Consider the following 17,691-nt stretch of genomic DNA (forward strand, 5'->3'; position numbering starts at 1 on the left):
GAGTTTCAATTTTCGACTAGTAACTTTTTTTTTTTCAACGACAAACGTTTTATTATTCAGTGGTGGGAATGAGCTATAGTCGATCGCATGGCCTTTTGGGGTTGAAAAAAAAACTTTATTCTTTGAAGCTACATTGCACATCTATGTATACCGAGATAATGAAGGGATGCTACGAGAAAATCGACGCTGTACGGAGAGAGGATGTGCGAGAAAAATAGCGGAAAGCGAAAAGAAAGATGGCCAAGCCACTCGTGCATCCGCAGAGACACACACGCACACTCTATAATAGTATATTGGGAGAAAAAGTCGCATAAACTGGGAAAACGATGATAATAATAATAATAACAAGCACTAGCAATTCGAGTGTCTAAAAAGTCGAACAGAAAAAAATAAGGAGAAAACCAAAATTTCAACGCGTATGTAAAATCTGTAAAACGACGACGATGACGATGATATGATTCTGAAGAGTAAACAAGTAGTAGTGTTTATAAAAACGCGGCGTCTCTTTTGCTGGCTCTACCCTTCCTCTTGCTTCCCCCCACAAACGATAACTCGTTTACAACATTTTTTTTCTTTTTAAATACAAATCTCTATATCTTTCTCTACCAAAAGGACAAAGAATTTTTTTTTATTATTTATGTACATAAAAAAAATAGTTATGCTCTATGAACTTCACTATCTCTTCTTCACCACGCATTTATGACGTTCTTCCACGACAAAAGCTCTGTGTAAAATATTGTTCTTTTTTTTGTCTAGCAATGCAGTGCATCGCACACGTTGTCGTTGCACAGAGACCTGCGTACCTTGTGTATTTATGAATATGTATCCAAACACAGTGTTTATGTATGCACACGTACGCACGCCAATATACGTGAATCTGTGGGCAAACGACACGTTGTAATACAGTGTAATACTCAACTTACATTGTCTAACTATTTTGCACTAAAAATTCTCACATACATAACGTTTGAGTTTATTTGTTTAACAAACTGACGACGAGGAGCTTTGAGAGTCGGGTATACATATTCATATTACACGATGTCGAGGAGAGATTTGATAGAATAGTGAGAGAACAGCCTTTGTCGCTAGCAAGCACGTCATAAATACCCAATGTGTCCAGGACGAACTAAGCGAGCTGTACGTTTCCACTCTTTGCAGACGGCGAGGACACGACATCGAGCTGCGGCGACAACCAGTCACCGGGCGGCGGCAACAACAGCCATGTGCGCATCAACTTCGAGAAGTGCTTCCGCAAGGAGTACAACTCGATGCCGGGCAAAGCCGAGCCGGCCGACGAGGAGTCGGAGCAGGCCTCGTCGAAGCTGTCCTCGAAGCATCAACAGGACAATCTAACCAGTGCCATATTGAATCTGGTCGCGGGCAGCGAGTCCGAGATCAGTCAGTCCGAGTTCGAGGGCTCGTACAGCAAGTCCGGAGCCGCGGGAGGTGGCGGTAGCGCGAGCGGAGGCGCCGGCGCCGGTTCCGGCGAGACCGAGAGGGCCGAGGGCTCGGTCCGCGACTTCTGCGTGAAGGAGGGCGACGTCTACCGGTGCACCGTCTGCCATCGCACCTACACCCACATCAGCAACTTCTGCCGGCACTACGTGACCTCGCACAAGCCCAACGTCAAGTACTACCCGTGCCCGGTTTGCTACAAGGAGTTCACGCGCAAGGACAACATGGTCGCCCACGTCAAGATCATCCACAGTCTCAAGCCCCACATGAGCCTGACCGGCAGCGCGTCCGCGGGCCTCGGCCAGCAGCGATAGGCTGCAGCCCCCTTACCGCTGCCGCGCCCGCCGCTCATGATTCTGCAATAACTTTAATATTGCGCGCGAGCGCGAGCGGGCGAGCTCGATGATGCCAAATACATTATATAGGTTACTCTAGGGGAAACCGACAGTCTGTGTGTCTGTGCCAAGAGAGAGAGAGAGAGAGAGAGAGAGAGAGAGAGAGAGAGAGAGACGACGCTCGTTGTCTCGCTGAGCATTGCGTGTGTGGTTCGTGCAGTTCTGGAGTGAATTTCTACCGTGTGTCATACACACACGCATACACGTACTCATAACTGGAGTTCAAATTAATCCATTAATTATAATAAATACGGACGGACGGACGGACGACGTTTTCGGAGAGGCGCGATTTTCCGCATATACGGCTCTTTTTAGACACTAATGGAGTATATTATAAGTCATTTGATATATAGTCTATGAAGTTATATACGATAAATGTTGATGTTTTAAGAATTTTATCATTTTATTTCGAACTGTAAGTGTTCTCGTATGGTTTTAGCGTAAAATCTACATTTTTTTTAGAACGAGCTAAATTGTGCGCTTGCGTTCGGATCATATTGGAGAACAGCCTCGCGAGGCTTATAAAATGAGAGCCGAGAGAGGAAATCGCTTCGGAAAACGTCGGCCCGCATAATAATTTGACAAAAACAAGTGTTCTATCAATCGTACAAAGTCAAAAATGACGCATTCGAGCTTAAAAAAGAAGAAACTAGTTTTTCACTCCAAACAGCGTGTAGGCAAAGAAGAGTCAGTGGGGGTCGTTGAGTAAACTAGATTCTAGAGCTTAGAAATCGGTCAATTAGTGTCATCAGGATTTTAGATTCTTTAGGTGTATAATATGCCCATGATGTGTAATTAGACGATTATACGACAGAGTAACGTAGCAAAGATCGAGCCAGTTGCGTGTACATAAACTCGAAACATATTCTGAGGAAAATATATTAATACAGACGAAAAGTCAAGCCGAAGAGAACTCATTATACACAAGCTACATGCTACGCGTGTTCGCGAGAGTAATTAAAATACAAAATACAAGGAGAGGGATTGAAAAGCGAAAAAATAATTTAATACGGTACAGACCGGAGACGCGACGCGTTTCCTCGATGAGCTCGGGTGCACGCGCGCGTCACCCACATACTTACGGTGAACCTCTCGAAGTGCCCTTACAATCCGCAACCGTATTTGAGCTTTTCTATTTTTTCCCGCCTATCCTCCTTTGTAATTCTAGTCGACGTTTGTACTCTCCGAGCGCGAGGTATCATCTTCTCCTTCCTCTCGTCTCCTCGCAGCGAGGAAAAGGATAGTGGAATGAAAAAAAAATGTTATATGTAATTTCTCATCGAGGAAAGCGCGCGTTCGTTTGCCGATTATGTACAGGAAACACTGTAACAAGTTGTTCGATCGAGTGCCAAATATCTAAAAGATAAAAACTAAAATTTAACCAACAAAATATCTAAACAATTAACGTGGAGGTGCGTTTTTTCTCATGTCAATTCGTTTATGAATTTCGGAAACCCGAGTGGCACGCGACTTTTATTTTCGCGTGTTCATCGAACACGCATTTATACACGGACTCGCGTATGTAAACCTGCTCATTTCTATATCTATACTACTGTATGTTTGGATAGATTTGAATACGACTAGTAGGATGCAATTTACTATTTATATGAACATGTTAACCACTAAAGAATTGAGGTTCTGCCATTTTAACTATGTGATTGATCTATAAAATTTGTTGAATACGGATAATTTTAATTGGATATGTTGAAAGTTATTAAGTTGTTAAAAAATGTTAAAGTAGTTAGATGCGTAATAGATAATACAATGTATTCGATTCTATTGTTGAATAATTCGTTGATTAGACTGTGTTGCCAAAACATCAAACTGTCCAGTTCATTTGGAGCTGGTGTTTTAAAAATGTAACTCACCGGTAGATTTCTTTAACTGTAGAAAATCTGATAATCATTTCTCTCTACGGTTTTCACGACTAAACTGGATTTAAAACTCGTTAGTCGTACATTCATAGAATTCTTTCGTACAATGACTACTATTAATACGTAATTTAGTGTGTTCATATTACTCCAAAAAAGAAACTTGTGTCATAAAATAGATTAATGAGCTAATGGGCATTACGTTCACTCGAAAAATTCTTACATACGCGAGACATAAATATTAGTGTTTCGAACATGCACTGAGAAACAGAATGATGGAAAGTCTAATGAAGTTCGGTCAAATTTTCGAAACGTTTCGTTATCTCGCGTTCATGTCGTCGTGGACGGCGTGACTTCGTTATTAAAAAAAGTGCAATTCGTATATTCTACACGGTTGATTAATATTTAGGCAAAGTGAAGTAAAAGAATTTTAACTAAAATTCACTACTGAAAGGAAAATGCAAAACAAAATGAGGCAACTTTAAAAAAAAGAAAAGAATAATACAAAGAAAATATATTTACACTGCGATGAAATTATGTTAATGAGAATATATAAATATATAAAATATATACAGTATATTATAATGCAAAAAATCAAACGTTGTTATGCGTACGACGCATATAAAAAAAGAAAAAGACACACTTAAAGACAAATAACCGATAACATGCCAATGCAATAGATTGCAGGCGAGTAAGATTAGCGCGTTTTTAATGGAAAATATGCAAATTGTCGGCGGTTACTCATAGCTGAGTAAAATAATAAACAATATAATTAAGGGAATCACGTAGACTGAGTAAATGCAATATACACGTATATGACGATCATTCGCCATCTTGTTATAAAGAAAACAAAGCAAACAAGCGTCGTGTGTTTCAAAGAACTCGTTTTTATACATAACAATACAAATATAAGAAGTTAAATATCAACCGGTCGCACGGGAATAATCACCTTAGTGTACAGACACCGCGTACTCGATATGTTATACAAAATGGGGTAGGGAGAGGGTTAAATTGACGTTTGTGCAAGTGTGGACATATAGGTACGTGAAAGCTGTCGAACTAGAAAATAGCAACGACGATTTTATCGCGGAACAGGAAAGAAAGCTGAAATTGGAGTTATAAACAAACGAGCGGATTGCGCAACTTTTTTTTTTGTTTCTTAAAGACTGCAGAGGGACGGTTCAAACGACACCAAATACAAGATAGTACTGACATTGGATAGACTGAAGGCACTTTAGTAGTAACTTAAAAAAGCGAACCATTCCGTTTCGTCTCTGCCGAGCCATTTTAATTATCATTTGTTGCCCCTTATAGTGTTTTTATATAGATAGTAAATTTAAAAACGGAGAAAAAGAGAATCACCAGTGATTAAATATATATTCGTTATTTTTTTTTGTTTTTTTTTATGTCGAATGTTAAAATGTAAGCCATATATACGTGTAAGATTATGGAAGCCGTTAATTTACCGAACAAGATAAAAATTGATCTTTTGTTTATTGGCACGGATGGAGTTTTAACAAGTGCTCTATTTTTATTTTAAATGTCGAAAATAAATTTATTTTTATTCCACGTTAAATGCAATATTACCATTATTTTTGTTCGAATATAAATAATCTTTTGATTTGAGTTTTTGTATGTCAAATTAAAATTACCGCAGTAGTGCCGAAAAATCTATTTGAATCAATTACAATTTGATAAATCGAATTTAATTGATAAAGAAATAGTAAAAAAAAGGTTTGAGACGAAACGATCGATGGATTATAACGGTAATAGGCTTAGTCGCGACAAGACAGCACTAAAAAGTACGATAGTAGCTTACTATATTTTGCACCTTAAACACTCTGTCACTACCCTCGTCGGGGTTGTTGTTCTCTTTTTTTAAATATTATTAACGATAGTAATTATATATTTTTTCGTGTAATTATTATCAAATAATGAAGTAAAATCATATGCAAGAGGCAGGTGTTTATGAGCCGGTTTTAAAAGTTAACACATATAAAGTGAAAAATATTTGCCGAAAGATTCTGTTTATTCTTTTTCACTTGCTGGGCATAGACATGTAGAAGACTAGAGGCTATATTAATAATTAATTGATTAACCGATTGATTATTATTAATACTATTAATTATTAACTTTAACGATTATACGATTTTTAAGATCGATAACTATATTATGTTGTTTTTTTTTTGTTTCCGTGAGTGGAAAGGAAAGGAAAATAAAATAGTAAAGGAGACCAGTGTTTGTTAGTTCGTTGTTTAGTGAAATAAATACGGAACGTATAAGAGGTTTTAGGAGTCGTTGGTACGAGGAATCGGGCGACGAGTCAATATTATGAAAAAGTGTTTTAGTGTCGTAGGTTTAAACAAGACAAAGGGTTTTTTCATTTATATCAACTAACGCGCTTCGAAGAGAGACGCTTTATTTTCGTTCTTTTTTTTAAACAAGCAGGTCGAGCGGATCGCGAAAACTTTTATTTCTTTTGAAGTATCGTTCTTGGATCGAAAAAAGGAAGAGAATTGACTGTGACTTTATCCGGTTTCACAAGGTTCAAATTTGTATACATCTTCTATTGAATGAACGTAAACGTAGAATTCAGGCAGCCGAAAAGTCGAATAGTTACGCGTATAGATTTTTTTTCTTATTTTGTTAATCGTATACAAGAGGCCAGTAAGTTTTGCGGTCCAGTCTCGAATGGGTAGTAGAACTTTACGCTCTTATGTTACTTCTACATATATTATATATATTTTTTCGTTTTTTAATGTTTAGGGCAATAAAACAAAGTGGCATCTACGCTAATAATACAAAGCAATTACAAAGTGGGCAGCGGCTAGACAGCTTATCGTCATTTACACTTTTTTTTTTTTATTTTAACGAGGATAATAATGTAATAAAATGAGGAAAAAAACAAACACATTTGATAATCACTGAGAGGCTAAGACTAACTCGACTTTGAGGACGAGAGAGCGTTAAGGGTGCGACTAATGAAGGAATAATGACGCTGAAAAAAGTAGGGTTCGCGATAGCGATTGTTGTTATGTGTTGGCGATATAGGTATCGAAAGAATTTATATTGATCATCAGGAAGTCGCTGAGCGACGCGAACTAAGCTTTTCTTCGTTCAATGTTTCAGTATGTGAAAAATCATCTACAAGCAGCTAAATTGCGTGAATTAAAATAAAGTATAGGTTTCTAAGTTTGTTCAAAATTATTGATAATATTAAAACGTTTGAGACATAAGTGGTTATTTGCAAAATTTTGACCGATTTTTAACGATGTACACACGTAGTGCTTAAGATACATTACATCTTGGAGAAAAATGTAGTATTAAGGAAAAATTGTGCCTTTTACTTCGTAATACTATTATGATTTACAAGTCGACGACGTGATAGACAATCTTTCATGTAGGACATAATGAGAAATAGTCTTTAGAGAAGCATCAGAAGCTAAATCGGGTGTCGCAGTGATACCGAAAAATTTCACATACGAGAAGCTAACGTTCGAAAAAGAAAAACTTAGCTCAGGTGTCTCGAGCTGACGTCGGCTGAGAATGGACAGCAATATCAAAATGAATAAGAGTCGTGATAAAGAGAGCGGATATAAAAGTTTGTTCGACGAGAAGCGCGCAGGTCGAAGAGCTGCTTTGAGAATACGAGGCATATAAAAATATAAATATTCTATATTAAATATACGACTATACATATATATGATAATTTAAGGCGCGATCGAGTCGAGGCAAAAGATGAGAGGAAGAACAGTGTGAATTATGATGAAAGAAAAAACAAATTTATAGAGTGTATATATATATATATATATATATATATATATATATATATATATGCAGTGACTTTTGCAATGCAGGTGTGCCAGCTAAGCGGTGTTTGTTTAACAATTACACGCATTTCGCGTCTTTTCTTTCTCATCTGATTCGTAACTCTTAACAGCTTCTTCTTATACTATCTCTACAGCTCACTTTGAAAAAGCGGGGCAAATAGTCAACATACGTGTATATCAAATGTTACGTTATAGGAGTGCAGCGTTTTTCTTTACTCTTTTTCCTCCTTCGTTGTTGCATTGTGTGTAAGCGACTCGTATCTTGGCACTCTTGCGGAGCGACGTCACCTTTACGCCTCCCACACCCCACCAACCCCCCTAACCCACCCGAGAGAGGTAAATTACGAGGCTTAAAAAGCAGACTGTACTATCGGATAGATTTATATATATATATATATATATATATATATATATATATATATATAATATTTACATATATATTAAAGAGGACAAAATGAAAGAAGCATAGTTTATTACATATTGCATTCGTACGCGAAAGAAAGAAAGAAAGAGCTAGAGAGAGAGAGAGAGAGAAAGTACGAACGATTATAGATAGAGGATGCGAGAATAGGTAAACAAAAATTGGGCGCCCACGCGCTTTGAATATGTCACGTACACGGCGGAAAGAGTGCATTATTATATTATATATATTGCAGTGATTATTTTATTGATTATCATTATTAAGTATCTTTATTAATTATTATTATGAATTATGATTATTACTATATATTATATATAAACAAAAGTTATATCGAATATATTTTAGCTATAGTTGGTAATTAATACCTATTAACGTCGTTGCAGATTGTGAAAGAAAAGCGATGCGTCAGAAAACGAAGACGATTAAATTAAAAGCAAAAAAGCATCTATCATAGGCAAACAAAAAAAGACACGAAAATAGTCACGTACACACACGTACGCGTATACATGTGGGGATTATTGAGTTTTAATTTTTTATATACGTGTACGTGCGCGAGAGCGAGTATGAGAGTGAGCGAGAGATAGGGCGACGCGAGAATAAGTAAAAATAAAAACACAAAGTTGAAATTTAATTAAAACAAGTGTAATTCGAGCGGGACGACCGTTTAATCGTTGTATTTTAAAGGCGACGAGGTAGTTGTGATCCCCGGTTTGGTGCCTTTTTAAGCGAAAATAATAAGACAAAACGTTTATCGGAGAGTAAAAGAAGCCGTGAAGTTTTAAACAAGCGAAGTAAAGCTGTATGAGGCGGATTTTAACAGAAAAAATGAATAAAAAATTGTTATTGAAATAGCGATCCTGCGCATGCGATCGCAAGTCTAGTGCCAAATAAGTGAAACCTTATCGCGTTATATAAGTAGGACGCTAATAATTACAAAGTTATAACAAGAGGAAATTTAACAAAAAAAGGTGAAAAATTTTATAAATCAAATTTTTTAGCGAGAAAGACGAGAGAAAGAGAGCGTAAGAATGCGTGAAAGGGAGAAAGTGAAAAAGAGACGACGACGACGACGAGTCTTTTTCTGACGCTGGGTAGAATTAGTATATTTTATATGCACTGATTGTTTGATTATGACTATCGATAATAAAAAAAGAACGGTGTTCAATAGATCGTAATTTTCAAAATGTTTTATTCTCTGTACTATGTCTCGCTCTGCTGACCGCATTTCGTTTTATTATTATTATTATTATTTTCATTATTATTCTTTTTGTTTTCCTTTGGTTTTTCCCTCGTCTTCTTTCGTTTTGTTTTGTAAAAGCCTTGTCGGCGATTTCGCACACTAGCGATCGCAAAGCCGACGCTGCAAAAGAAGACGAGCGAAATTTATGTAACGGGGATACAAAGACGAGGACGCGTCTTTTCTGCAAGCGCTGTGTGAAAAACCGGCACTTCGAGCATCATCGTGCGATCTTCGTTTTCTGTTTTCTTTTTTCCAAGCCAAATATATAATGCGTTTGTGTTCTTTTGCGATGGCAAAAAGCTAACGTTCATTGTGCCTAGTTTTATGGTTTTTATTGTAATACCAAGTCATTTGTTGATTTTTTTTGCGCCCTCATCTGTACAAGGCGTAGTGTGTGTATATATATATATATATATATATATATACTATATATATTATTTTTTTTAGTTGTTTATCGTTTTTAATCGACCTTATTTCATTGATGTAATTTCAAAGTGAAAAAACAAAGACACGATTAATAAAATATATTGTAAATTGTATACATTGTGTTTCCATGTACATGTGTACTCACACAGCGCGCGCCTGCGTTTATCATCCTTTAGTACATGCCGCGGTTTTTCTTTTGTATAACCAAGTTATCGTCATTGCGCTGTGCTTGTAATCCCCAGTTTGTGTTTCTTTATTTTCTACATCTTTCCTCGAGAGAGCAAGAAGAAAAGTAGCTTATCTATACGTTTTGGCGATTTGAATTTTCTTTTTGATCTTATTGATTTTTTAAAATGGAGCAAAAACTTAATACACGAAAGGGATGAATTGCCAGTGAGATAACGAGACTAACGAAGCTTCTTGCAATGAAGATAACCACAGACTCATAAGCATTGCAATATGACGAAGGCAAAGGTAATTACTGCAGCAAAAACCGATATAGATGTTCACAAGTTTTTGTACGATAGTGCAAAGTTTCAAATAGTCGTTGTTCATTGTTTATTATTTCTTAAGTACATCAGTTGTCGTTCGTCATCAGAAAATCAAAGTGTCTCGCTTTCTTAATGAAATTTCAAATTTTCACAGAAACATATTGTCAGACATTTACAAGCTCAGAGGCTCTTTGAAGTTTCAATTTCCAAGCGAGATACAGTTGCAGTAGTTTTTCTTATTTTTAAATAACGCACATGTTTTATTTTATCGTGCTAAATCCAGTGTTAGTATATATTGTAATTTGTTATTTGGACTTGAAAATCGGTGTTTAGCGCAATAAAATCCAACGTGTCAGCAGAATAGTTCGAGCGAGCGTCTTTAATTCTCTTTGCAGCAAACTGCAAAAAGATGCAAGGAAACGATGCGCTTGATCGAGAGACTAATTCATGTCATACACTTATTATTGTCGAGTTTTCTAGTAGCACATCGTTAACTCTTAGCCAAAAATTACGTTAATTTAGATGTCGTTCTTATTACATATTACATATATACATTGATATCATTATATACATTATTTTTCCCTTATTATTCTAGTTGTACATGCATTTTGCGCCTGTCTCCTGCCGAGCCTTTCGAACTTCCAGATTGTATAATAATTGTGTATACACGTCGCCCTTTATTTACTTCAGAGCATACGTTCACTAGTGTACCTGTATAAATTGCAATGTGTTCACGCGAAAGAATCCGGTTATATGTCTTTTGTTTTCTCCGGCGAGAAAATCGCAGGGTATAAACAGCAGCAACATATGCAAATATCGCGCACCGATGTTTGTTGACTGAATCGGAGTTTCGTGACGCTCGGCTGGATCCAAACACGTATATATTATTTTATGATTTAAGTTCCGTTCTGCGTTTTGCTGTATCACGTGCTCTTTGTAAAATATGAGAACGAGCGCAACAAACGATTTACTATTTACTATTACAATTTTTATTATATTATTATTACCATAGAAATATATCTTTTTTGTTTTGCATGTTGATTATACACGTATTGTTGATTTATAATTTCATTTTGCTTAATATCTATGTATGGTAAAGCAAAAACGAACGAAAAAATAACAAAAGTGTACGAAACGAACGGAAAGGGACCGTTTATTGCACGTTGCCATTGCATTTAGGTGTGTAGAACTTTTTGAGAAAAAAATACGGAGAACATTTGCGTTGATGAGTGCGGGCGAACTCACCGAAAAGACTTGTACCGATTAACCGCACTTTTTACTCGCATCTCTCGCAGACACGTAAAAGCAAAAAAAACCATCATAATAACTTACATTAATCGCATATAATATAATCGCTGCTTCGAGACTCGCGACTATACGTACTAGCCGCATATCTCCGTTTATTAAAAGTCAAACGCCGAAAATACGCGTTTTCCGTTCGTTGTCGCACACGTGTTTTTCTTTTGCTATATTTATATACATGATTTCCTTTTGTTCGTCTTTTGTCTTTTGTAAATAAGCTGAACCCTTATTCATTGTGCTATGATCCATCTCGATGATTATTTGCACGGCCGCGTTTATTATATTATGTTATTCGCTTGCGTGCTTACATTATCGTATACAGAAGGGCCGTGCTATATACACGCGTGAAAATGCGTCGGCGTTACATTGCTGCATGCGATGGTGACGATCATCGTTATCTTTACGTATATGCACACACACACACACACACACACACACGCACACACGTTGTCGCGCAACTTTATTAAAGAATGGTATAATTTTAATTGGTTTACTTTGTTTATTTCCTTTTATATGTGTTTGCCACCTGCTGTGCCTGTGGCTCCTCCTTACTTCCTTGTTTCATCACAGATCCTATTATTTTATTTATTAAGTATAAGTTAGACAAGTTCACGTATTTATATTGATATGCGTTTATCATCATTTATTTTATCAGTAATTACAAGTACTATCGATGTCGTATTATTTGTTGATTACATGATTTGGTTTGCATGAGCTGCCAGATTATCATATTTCTTATAGACAATTCATCGTTCAAAATAGAGCACGCCGAGAAAATAACTGCAACAATGACGTTTGTTTGAGAATTTGAAAACGATTCAGGGCAGTTATTTTCCGCAAACGTATAATTGTCACGTAAAAATGTTTATTTAGTAATATTATTGCACCCCACGAACGAAGAAGCTCAAAAAAGAAACATCAACTAACGCAATTTGTTCTCCTCTTCCAGACATGGGCAGCAGCAGCAGTAGCAGCAGCGTCAAGTCCGAGTCGTCAGAAAAGTCGCGCGGCATGTGCACTCCGGAAAAGTCGACCACTCCGCACCAGCCAACAACGGAGTCGTCGCCTCGAACCCCGAGCACACCGTCTTCCACCACGAACAGCAGCAGCACCAACAGCAACACGACCACGACGACGAGCGGCAGCACGACGACGACGACGGCGGCGGCGACAGCTTCGCCACGTTCCTCGTCGCTGCCACGCAACTCCAGCACGCCTCAGACGCCGGGTAACATGAGCGCGCCAACCGGCCGCCAAGTGCCCAAACGCCGGATGCGTCGCAGGGCTACCTCGCAGTCTCAGGACCCGGCCGAACAGCTCACCGAGATGTCCGTCAGAGGTCTGAATCTGTTCAGATACGCCTCCATCTCCGAGGGTGTCTACCAGTGCACAGAGTGCGCCAAGGTCGACATCCAAAAGACCTTTAAGAACAAGTACAGCTTCCAACGACATGCCTTCTTGTACCATGAGGGACACCAGCGCAAGGTCTTCCCGTGTCCCGTCTGCGGCAAGGAGTTCTCCAGGCCCGACAAAATGAAGAACCACATGAAAACCGTCCACGACTGCTTTATGCCCAAGGACTGCGTCATGCCCTTTGGTTTCTTCATGCCGCCCTAATTGCTCGGCTAGTCTCAGTTTATGACGACTTCTTCCCTGCGCCTTCTTATCACCTTCTTTTTCTCTTTGTTTAACTAAGATTCCGTTTGTTTTGCATATGGCCTTCTTGAGTTTTCCGTCCCCCCGCTATAGAGGGACAAAGTTCCACGTGATTTAGAAAGTGAGTGACTACCCCGCGTGCGGCGTTGCGCGGGGAACTACTCGTTGCTCTGCGGAGAGGTGGTCGATGAGGATTCTTTGTCGTCGTCGCGTTGTAAGTTATCGAGAGACATTGCTGTGATAAGATCAGAACGATAGTTTTACGAGTACTTTTTTTTTTTAAGAATCTTGATTATGAAAAAAACGATTTACCGCGTTGACGAAGATTTGTTGGCAAATCGAAAACTATTATTCGGACGTAAAAGGTTCAATTTTGAAAACTTTTGATACGCGCAGTACGTCTTGATAATTATTATGTTCTATGAGAGGATTGATCTGTCGACGACAAGGGGTCACATGGTTACTTTGAAGCAGTTTAAAAAATCCCGTAAACAGGAACATTGACGTTCACGCCGTGCCTTATAACTAGAACACGAATTTCTTATGATTAATTTCTTCCTTCCGTTGTATCTTCCATACTCCTCAAAGTGTACGTTTGAGCGATCAAAATTCAAATTATGAGACGAATCGTAAAACAGACAGCGACACTGTGATCAGATGTAAGGGACTCGACAGTATTTTTTTTTTTCGTAAAGCAAGAGTTTTTGCACGTTACGCGTCTTAGACTGTAAGAGATAAATAACGATTTCTTCAAGCTAAAAAGGAAAATAATTGACGGGAGCGGATGCAATACGAGGTATATATAAATAGCTGTTAACGATTTGTAAGAAAAATGAGAGACTAACGTTTCTTCAAATATTGATTGGGTATTGTAAGGATGCTTTCCTTAACCATTTCTTGCGTCTGTTTTTTCCTTTTTATACTTAAAAATCGATGTGTCTTTTTTGCGAGTAAATTCCTCATGTGAATGAAAAATTTGACAATTTTTTACTTGTGCTCTTAGAAAGAATGTTTTTTAGTAAAACAATCGAAAGCAATTCCAATAAAAAAAAGAATAAAGGACAAGAAAAAAAATATTTACATATCCACTTTACCTGGCGAATTTAACGAAAAGTTCGCAAATAAGTTAGGTATATTTGCAAAAGAAACGTTCATGGACTTTCATGATGTTCGAGGTATTTTTCGACTCTACATTATTCAAGATCCTGTAAGTCGATTTAACATATGTGCATTTTTCTTAACTGAAGGAACTCTCTTCCCCTATGCAAAACTAATAAACCAATGGTGCGTGAAAAGAAAACCATTATTATCGACGTAGAAAGTATTTCAAGAGTATATATGCATACAATATATATTATATATTTCCAAAAGATATAATGTTTAAAATGTCAGAGACGACGGTTACATAGATAGTTAACTACGAGGTAGTAGTTTTTCCTGGTCCATGTTATGGGAAGAGATGCAAGCGATAATTACAAATATGTAAGAGTTATATTGATGAAGTTATGCACGATTATACAAGAGTTGGCTGCCTAGCAGTAACTGTGTATATGTGTACAGACCTCTGAATTTGAGTGTATTATAGAGAATAGTTTATTGGCGAATTATTACTCCTATCAATATTATTATTATTTGCAACATTGCTATTTTTATCATTGCTGTTATGATTACCGCTATTATTATTATTATTATTATTATTATTATTATTATTATTATTATTATATTATTATTACTATATTATAGTTACGAAAATATTACACTGTATCATTATTTACCATTAATAATCGTTTTGAGCGCACAGCATAAATATATGAATTTACTTTAAAAGAATAAAGCGATACAGATGCACGGATGCACCCATAGACACACAAAGAGTGTTTATTAAAGATTATATAAGATAATAGAGAAAAATTTATATTATTACGTGTTGGATATGTATTACGATTTTCATATATACGTCTGTTTCTCGACTGAAAATCTTCCGAGTAGGATCCTTGTTCGTTTCCTACCATTGATTTTGTTTTCACATACAACTTTTATTAAAACGTTTCGTTGAGAAAAAAATATCGATTGTAATAACAGTTTAACGAGAATTCATTGTTTGTTAATTTTTACATTTTTTTCATTATATAAATTATTTTCGGTGTTGGGCTGCACATTTTTTAGAAAGAATTCTAAATAATAAAAAATAACGAAAAACTAATGGCGCTCGTCTCTCGAATGATTCACAAATGACGTCTGAGTTCGAAAATTGTAATAGTTTTACGAATACGCACAGTAACGATACTGCGTCGGACTCGCGTTCATTTTGTCAAGCTTTCGTACGTGAATCGAGCCGAAAGCAGTATTGGTCTTCCGCATTATATATACATAATCGCTACAACTATGTAAAAGTCTTACGTGTGCATGTCTTGAAGATGTGTGAGTAAAAAGCGTGAGAGGGCCGTGAGTTTTGTAACGAGTATAGCTCTAGCGTGAAATATGAGAGGAAAAATTTATTTAACAGAGTAAATGTTTATATAGATACATATATATATATATATATATATATATATATATATATATATATATATATATATATATATATATAGAGAGAGAGAGAGAGAGAGAGAGAGAGAGATTATGTAGTTATGCGCACGGTCGTCGTTCAACCTTTCACAAAGTGGTTCGATCTGTCAAGCGTTCGCCACCTTTACCCGACGATACGTTCAAGCACACAACGTTGAATCAATGGGCTGTATAAGCGAGATTTTTTGTTTATTTTCCTAAATATTTGTAGCGTATATTCACTTAACTGAAAGTGGTTGAGAGTGCAAGTTGCGAATTACGAACAATAATTGGTTTAAAATTGGTTTTTTTAAGATTGTTGAGCGAACATATGTTAATTTAAAGATAATGTTACTAATTGGTAGGAGACCTTAAATAAAAATATTAAATTATAAGTTAAATAAACACTTTATTCTAAAGTTATAAACTTTATTTACTCTTTATTTGAACATGTTAGCAATAATAATATAGAAACATTAAGCCTTTTTATACTTGAAACTGTTGGAATTCAGTGTTAATTTAATGGTGTTTTGAGATAATTCCCAATAACATTTGATAAGTAAGAAAGATTGAAAAAATCTCGCTTTTACATTAAAAGTAATGAAAACGTATATAGACGGGTCAGTGTAGTATAATTTTGTAGTGATTACTGGCATCCATGAAGTATCTAGTATTCAATATAGTCAAATTGTCCAATTTTTCAATTTTATTGTGCGCATAAAAACAAAATCCATTCTTCGCAAGAAAAAATTAACATTTGCCAATTGGAAAAGGTTATATTTTTATGCCTGTTTTTCTCTCTTCGGTGTATTAAAAAAATTGCAATTAATTTACACTTACGTTGTAGTTTCATAAAAATATATTAATACTTTCGCTGAATAATTGTCACTATTTTAATGTTAAATATTATTATATCATCGACGACGGATTACTATATTAAGTCTAATTTAAAAATGACAGTGAAAATATTGAAACACCGGGAAGACTAGGTAGCGTGGTCAAGTCGGCGAAACAAACACGAAGTAAGGAAGCACAGGTAGGCTTTTAAAGCAAAAATAGAACAAGAAGAGATATATAATATAATATGTATATGATTTATATTTCGCCGCGGGGCCCATGTGGGCTCGTATTAATTATTATAATAATAAACCGCATTTCTCAAGATGCAAATATTTTATTCAAAACCACGCGCTAATGCGAATTGAATAAGCACATATTTAAAACGTAAGCACGAAACCCCGATTATTTTTCTCATGTAGCACTTTTCAATTAGTCTATATTTCTTTTGAAGCACGGAAAGGGAAAATTAGAGTGATGATTCACCATTGTTGTATGTATATGATAACGCGAAGAGCAAAAAGTAAGCTATTTAGATGTGTAATAGCAGTTCTATCGTGACCGAAGCAATAAAGCAGATCGCCCCAGTGCACGGTTATTTCTTATACTTATAGCAGTGTTAGTTTAGGACGAATGACATGGGACTAAAAGTCCGAAATTTCGACCGATAGCTTTAGTGTTTCTCTCTAATAATTCTCTCAGAAGGGCAGCGAGCTAGACAGATTTATACAAAAAGATAAGAAAAATATGGATGCATATAAATACTAAACATATATACAAATATCTATTTAAAGCAAAATCGGATGCATTTTACAATGAACGAAACCAGATATTGTACACAGAGAAGCCTTCGATTATTGTTCGTTATGCGTATTTCTAATAACGTGAACGCTTGTGTACCTATATAAAACATATATTAATAAATAACACATGGTGCCTGGTGGCGATGCGGACGATCGACTATTATAAGGAGAAGTATGAGAAAGGCAAAAGCACGTTTGTAATAATTCTTATACTATTTGTATTTGTTTTTATCTAATTGTAGTTTCTTTGTAACTCTTTGTGATATACATTGCAATAGTCTATATTCGATCGAGCGTTTCTTGTATCAATGACCACAGCCTTCTTCAAAGAAATATAATATATATATATATATATATGTATAGAGAGACTTAAGAGCCGAGTTTTCATTCAACCACCAAATTGCCCAAAATTAAAAA

The 17,691-nt window shown here is 36.3% G+C and overlaps 1 protein-coding gene across 9 annotated transcripts in view; it reads left to right on the forward strand.

The window, feature by feature from the left end:
• Positions 1–17,691, forward strand: part of LOC100122117 (tramtrack) — a 64,191-nt gene that overhangs the window by 39,275 nt on the left and 7,225 nt on the right. For 3 of the 9 annotated variants that reach the window (XM_032596699.1, XM_032596700.1, XM_031923647.1), the window contains one exon: positions 12,381–17,647. The exons of 4 other annotated variants lie outside the window; for them this stretch is intronic. In XM_032596699.1, the coding sequence (XP_032452590.1) occupies positions 12,381–13,048 (668 nt within the window). In that variant the 3' untranslated portion in view covers positions 13,049–17,647. Of the gene's footprint in view, positions 1–1,158; positions 9,752–12,380; positions 17,648–17,691 lie in introns of those variants that run through there. 2 more of the 9 variants (XM_032596701.1, XM_031923648.1) reach the window with 1 other exon arrangement.

The sequence above is a fragment of the Nasonia vitripennis genome, chromosome 2 (genome assembly GCF_009193385.2).
Source record: "Nasonia vitripennis strain AsymCx chromosome 2, Nvit_psr_1.1, whole genome shotgun sequence".
NCBI classification, from domain to species: domain Eukaryota; kingdom Metazoa; phylum Arthropoda; class Insecta; order Hymenoptera; family Pteromalidae; genus Nasonia; species Nasonia vitripennis.